This window comes from Sinocyclocheilus grahami, unplaced genomic scaffold (genome assembly GCF_001515645.1).
Source record: "Sinocyclocheilus grahami isolate Dianchi unplaced genomic scaffold, SAMN03320097.WGS_v1.1 scaffold410.1, whole genome shotgun sequence".
Taxonomy (NCBI): Eukaryota; Metazoa; Chordata; class Actinopteri; order Cypriniformes; family Cyprinidae; genus Sinocyclocheilus; species Sinocyclocheilus grahami.
This window is the reverse complement of record NW_015505589.1, coordinates 288,873-295,164: the sequence shown is the minus strand read 5'-3', so window position 1 is coordinate 295,164 and position 6,292 is coordinate 288,873. Positions and strand designations below refer to the sequence as shown.

Below are 6,292 nucleotides of genomic sequence, written 5' to 3'. Positions count from 1 at the left end.
CCAAACAAAGTAGTTTCGCTTTCACAACGAAGCTTTCACTTCACGACATGGCGGCAGCAGCAACAATACTACAGTGAGAATAAAAGTTACGCCGCCATTTTTTGCGTGAACATTTGGGCGGCATTATGTAAATATTCCCGCTTAGTGACGTAGACATATGAGGGCGTGTTAGAACGAGCCGTTTTAGGTAGGCGTGGTTAACTCTTAACTTTTATAAAGAATATCTCTTTGGATTTGAGACTTTAGTCTTTGCAACTTTACAGATCTTCTTTATGCACCAAGAGCTTGTAACACTCCAAAGAGAAAGGAAAAATTGAAATCGCATCATATGACCCCTTTAAGTTAAACTGCTTCAAGAACCTCCTTACTGAGAAATGTCATGTAGCTTTTCAGCTGCAAAACTATTTTATTGATAAATTCGCTGGGCAGCACTGACAACAAGTTTCTGGTCGCTTCTCCGCGTGTGTGCGCGAGTGCGTGTCTGTGAGAGAGAACGGGAAAAAGAAAGAGTGATTTCCGTAGCCAACATAAAAAAGGTGGAAGACATGGAAATACTTTGTCATTTTTTTACCCTATTGTTTGTTATATTTCTTTGCTCAATGTCTTCTCGGGTTTTTGGTTCTTTTACTGTTGTAAACAGTAGTTATAAAATAGTATAACAAAAATTTATAAAAAAAACAATAACAGGACAATTTGTAATATAACTCCGATCAGTGTTGGGAGTAACGCATTACAAGTAGCGCGAGTTACGTAATCAGATTACTTTTTTCAAGTAACTAGTAAAGTAACGCATTACTTTTTAATTTACAAGATTCTACAAATACAACATTTTATCAAAATCATACACTTTTTATATTTTGATACACAGTATACAAACCTGATCCCATTAAATATTAAAATAAACAATTTTTTGGGTAAATACAATCACAGTTAGCAAGTTACACAGTACTCAGTTCGGAAGTTCACAGCAGTCCTACATTATCATTTATTCCTCTTACTTAATGCACAGTCTTTTTCATTCTTCAGTCAGCATCAGTTTTGTTTGTGTCTCTGAGAACATAGGACCATAGGCTACGTCCTGCGGACCATTTACGCAGTTGTAATCTGGAGGAACATTAAAGAAAAGCTCATCATCAAAGCATTTGTCATTGCTGGGGGAAGCCAGATACGGTAACTTGAGCACCACACCAGTCAGCAAACCCCCGACTGCCGCCACCGCAATAGTCCCAAACACGGCAGCCACCTGAAAGAGGGCTTGTTCCCGTGCGGTCCGACCCAATCCCGCTTCCAGATCTGGGATCAATTCCTGCAACTCTGCTAGCAGAGGGTCTCCCTCTGGAGGGGCCCGATGAGAGAAGGTCTGGTAGAGACTGGGGCCGTATGTTTCCTCGGTCGCCAGCAGGATGGCGCAGATTCCCGCTAGGCTGGAAATGAGTCCCGTCAGGCCGTGCAAGTTGTGTATGCCGCACTGATCCTGCAACCGCAGCCGGCGCGCCAAGAACGGGCTCAAGTATTTATACCCCAGCATGCACGCAATGCATCCCAGGATGCCCAGCACATAAGCAGCAGCAGGCGAAATCATCATGTCCACTGAAGCACCGACCGTAACGCCACCAGCCAGTGTCACGTTCTGCACATCGGCCATGCTGATCTTGCCGTTCTTGCTGAGCATGCTGGACAGGGCGAAGGCGGTGATTGTGGAGGCACTGAGACCTATGAACGTGTGGAGAACGGCTCGGTGCTGGTCGTCACCCTTGAAGGTCAGCGCTGAGTTGAAAGAGGGCCAGAACACCCAGAGAAACAGGGTTCCCATTACTGATAGCAGATCCGATTGGTAACTTGTCGACTCTTTTGGGTGTCCCTCGTTTAGGCTGGGCCTGTACAGGACAAAGGTGACACCCAGTCCGAAGTAGCAGGCAAAAATGTGGATGAGGATCGAGCCACCGGCATCGTTGATTTTTAGGTATTTCACTACAGCCCATTCTGTGACACCAAACACAGGGATCTCCAGCAAGGCCATGATCTGCACAATACACAATATGTAGAATGAGGATGTGTGATCCAAGCCTTTTATAACTTACAAATGAGGTATACTACTAATAAAGTGATTGATCTTGATGATGTAAATGTGCTCACAAATGCATAATAGTCACACAGTTGAGCCATTATAGAACTTCGTGTGCTGCCTAAGTAGGTAGCATTTAAGGCTTCAGAAGTTACAAGAAGTGTGTGTCTTAATTATTTTGTTTCTTAGGATGCATCATTTAACCAAATTCAAAGGCAGCACTGCTTGTATTGACTGTGGAGAATACAATCTCTCAGACCATATTGTGCCAAGCTTAGTGAAAATAAATAAATGTGCATTTCAATCTATAGTGAGAAATCTCAGTGAAATGGTAAAAGTAGTGTAAATAAAATGCATTGTTTTACCAAACATTTGTGTATTTTTATGTTAGGACATTTTTTTTAATCAGCTAAGACAAGGCTGCTCTGTGACTGTTCAAAATTCTGTGTAAAGACACAATGCAGCATAACAGTCAGACTAAATTATTCCTGCTCCGATGCACACCAGCCCCTAGTATGCAGTACAAATTGCTGTGTAAATCCATTTATGCCACCTCTGAGCAGCATTAAATGGAAGGGCTTCTGTTCCACCTTTGCAGTGTCAATTTGGCATTAGAGAATCATGCTGTTTGCTTACCCTTGTGAAAAATTGCACTTAATTGTATTAAATGTGCACTTATAGCCTAGTGCACTTCGCATCTTGAAAGTATATATTTTTAAGCAAATTATATATATGAAATAAAAGACTTGTTATATAAATATATAGTATATTTTAATTGACCATAAATGCTTTTTAAAGATATTTGAAAATACATTTTAACCATTTTTCAAATACAATAGAAATAATCCTAAAATTACATATAAAAGTGAGTCAAAACTCTAAAGTGCAGCTAATTGCATTTAAATTCAAACTATAATAATGTTCATGGAATTGCAATTACCATTCGATTAAAAACGAGCTCCGGTTGGGATGCTGTCTTAGAAGGAAGATGCTTTTGGCAGTAGGTAGTGAATTTACGATATAAACTTTTTATAGAGTTTATAGAAACATACAAAAGATTTCATGACAGTCTTGCATTGCTTAAGAGAAAACATTGGTGCATGGCAGATCTTCATCTCACACATACAGTATAACAGGTGAAGTCGTTATCTCGTACTTTTTGTGAAAGAATATAGATAACAGATTGTTGTTAATGTTCAACACATCATTCCACCGTACCTTTTCAATGTTGCAGTCATTTGACAATGGAAAATAAGGCAAAGCATCTTTTGTAGATTCAATATCTAATTTCAAGCCACCTGCTGCAAAAATAATACACTTACCAGGAGTTGCACAGGGCTCGTCTTTCCCAACACTGCTCCAAAAGAGATGAGCACGACAGCACAGGCAAACTCAGCATTGATCAGATTCAGCACACCAAGATGAATCTTCCCATCATAGTAGAACTGAAAGAAGCCCTGCACCAGAATGGCCCACTGAATGGTAAATGTGGCGATTAGGAAATTAAACACCATTCCACCAAAACCATAGCGGCGGAAAAAGGCCAGGAGGCAGCCGAATCCGAGAAATATCATCACCTGAATGTCAGCAAAAAATGGATAGTTCTGATACAAAGAGTTCTCCATTGGCCGCGTCTTATTGTTCTGTACAAGTGCATTAGCATCATCTTCGTATGTCACAAAGACTGCATAGAGAACCACAATCATGACCTCCAATGCAAAAATTAACGCAGGGAGCCGCACACGCAGATTGGTAGATTTATTCTTCATTTTGACTGTAACTGAGTGCACAGCCAGCAGCCCTGCCTCACTCTCTCTTCCTGTGACACTTATTTATTTTATCTACTGTAGTTTGATAAGCAGAATGCTGGCCATTGGCTAAACCACAAAGTTACATCATCCACATAATGCTTTAAGCAAATGGGAAGCCAACTACACTTTGTCCTTAGTAATAACCATTCCCAGGATTTTAAATTGCTCAGCAGTTTTTCCAACTTCAACAAAGGGTAATGTATAGACTCAGTGTAAATCATATCACAAAAGAGTGATAGATAGGAGGATAAAGGCATAAAAAACTCATTAACATGTCTATTGCAAAGATCAATGGCACAATCAGTTAATACAGTCATGATAGAAGCTCACTGCTGAGTTCAGAGCAATGCACTTTCAAAAGGAGTTCACATTATTGTTTCCTAATAGTGCTGATAACACAGTACAAAACGATCCGCTCATTTGCATTTAAATATGCAAAAGTAAATCTTTTAGAAAGCTAGTGAGATTTCTTTCGAAAGATGTTAATGATGATGAATTCATGAGAGTAAATGGAAAATCCAATCAGTTTATAAGTGTTTTAAATCTTGTTGAACTTTAAGGAAATATTGTAGAAGCTTTCAGCTGTATGATTATTATTAGACAGACAGATTGACAAACAGACAGATAGATAAAAAAGTAATATATTTAAATTAGTTCATACTAAGTCTATTCAAATCTATTAAAATATTTACTGACATATCGCTCAAGACTTACTGATATAAAAATTATAATTAAACTTTATTTGGAGTACTACATGTGCACAATGCACATTTCTTAATATTAAGCCTAAAATGTGTTTTAATGTCAGTTTTGATGAGGATTGTATGATTTTTGAATAATGTCAGTCTTTAAATGCAATATATTTAAAGTGTAAATTATACTTGCAGTGGTTCCTCTTTAGCACAATCATTCAGTATATCTTTAGTTGGACTTCAGCCATACTTCCACCAATTAAAGTGCATTAAATACAAAATTAGTTGTTCCAATTTAGCAGACTTACACCAGTTTAGTATGCTAAAAGTACAAACCCAATTCCAAAAAAGTTGGGACACTGTACAAATTGTGAGTAAAAAAGGAATGGAATAATTTACAAATCTCATAAACTTATATTTTATTCACAATAGAATATAGATAACATATCAAATGTTGAAAGTGAGACATTTTGAAATGTCATGCCAAATATTGGCTCATTTTGGATTTCATGAGAGCTACACATTCCAAAAAAGGTGGGACAGGTAGCAATAAGAGGCCGGAAAAATTAAATGTACATATAAGGAACAGGCAGGGTATTTTTATTAAGTACATAAATATGTAAGTGTATTTGTAGTATACTTAGCATGAAATAAATGTATTTAAACTACATATTAGTATATTTATTTTTCACTAGGATAGACAGACAAACAGAAAGAGACAGACAGACTCATAGACGAGCATATAGAACAGCAGAAAGACAGACAGATTGACCGGTCGACAGCGAGACAGATAGACCGAGTGTGCTCTTTTATTGCAGTGGCTCTGATATTTTCTTCTGCTGAATTTTTTTATGCACACTATGAACTGTTGTTTGGAAGTTTATGCTGACCTATCAGAACAAACTTAGTCTGAAGAGCAGATTGTGTATGTAAATGCAACAAGTCCTTGAGACTCTGTTTATGGAACACATTGTTCTAAACACGTTGGTCTATGTTCTCTTTGCTCTTTTCACAGACTGTTATGATGCATTTCAACAGTTATTCACATCGTAAATGTAGCAATTTTTTTATACTTTCATTTTTAAAAAATGTACATTTAGAATGCTTTGTATTTTCATGCAGAAAACCGGTTGCCGCATTAGTGTTTCTAATGGTGTTTCCAACTGCAAATTTGACATCTCTCTTCTGACCAGCATCATCAATCTCTCTGTATTTTTTTTTCACTTTTAGAAAGTCATAGATACACTATAATGGATTTTTTCTTTCTTTTGCTATTAGGGAAAATGCGAACTCAAAATGTATAGTCTCTGTTTACCACCCTTACCAAAAAGTAGTATACTTCAAGTTTATTTTATTAAGTATACTTAAGAAAAGTTCAAGTATATTTTTAAGTATACATTATGTAGTAAGTATACAAATATCATAGTACTAGTAGTATACTTGTAAGTGTACTATTTCAATACTATTTGGGACTAAATTGGCCCACTTTCTAGTATATAAAAGTATACTTTTAAGTATAACAGTAGTAAATTTTGAGTACACAACTAGTTTACACCTATGCTTTTAGTTTGTACTGCAACTATACTAAAAGTGAACTTATAGGTATACTGATAGTTTACTAATTATATACTTGTAGCATGTTTAGTACACTTTGAATTATAGTCTCAGTATCTTATACTGCAAGTATACTCATAAGTTTTCTTTAAGTGAACTTTACATCATAC

The 6,292-nt window shown here is 37.0% G+C and overlaps 1 protein-coding gene across 1 annotated transcript in view; it reads right to left on the bottom strand.

Moving 5' to 3' along the window:
• Positions 1–954: 954 nt before the first annotated feature.
• slc12a5b (solute carrier family 12 member 5b) overlaps positions 955–6,292 on the bottom strand; it is a 67,252-nt gene continuing 61,914 nt past the window's right edge. Inside the window, exons 26-27 of the mRNA XM_016232403.1 lie at positions 3,388–3,706; positions 955–2,023 (exon numbers count right to left, since the gene is read on the bottom strand). Coding sequence (XP_016087889.1) covers positions 1,016–2,023; positions 3,388–3,706 — 1,327 coding nt within the window. The 3' untranslated portion in view covers positions 955–1,015. The remainder of the gene's footprint in view (positions 2,024–3,387; positions 3,707–6,292) is intronic.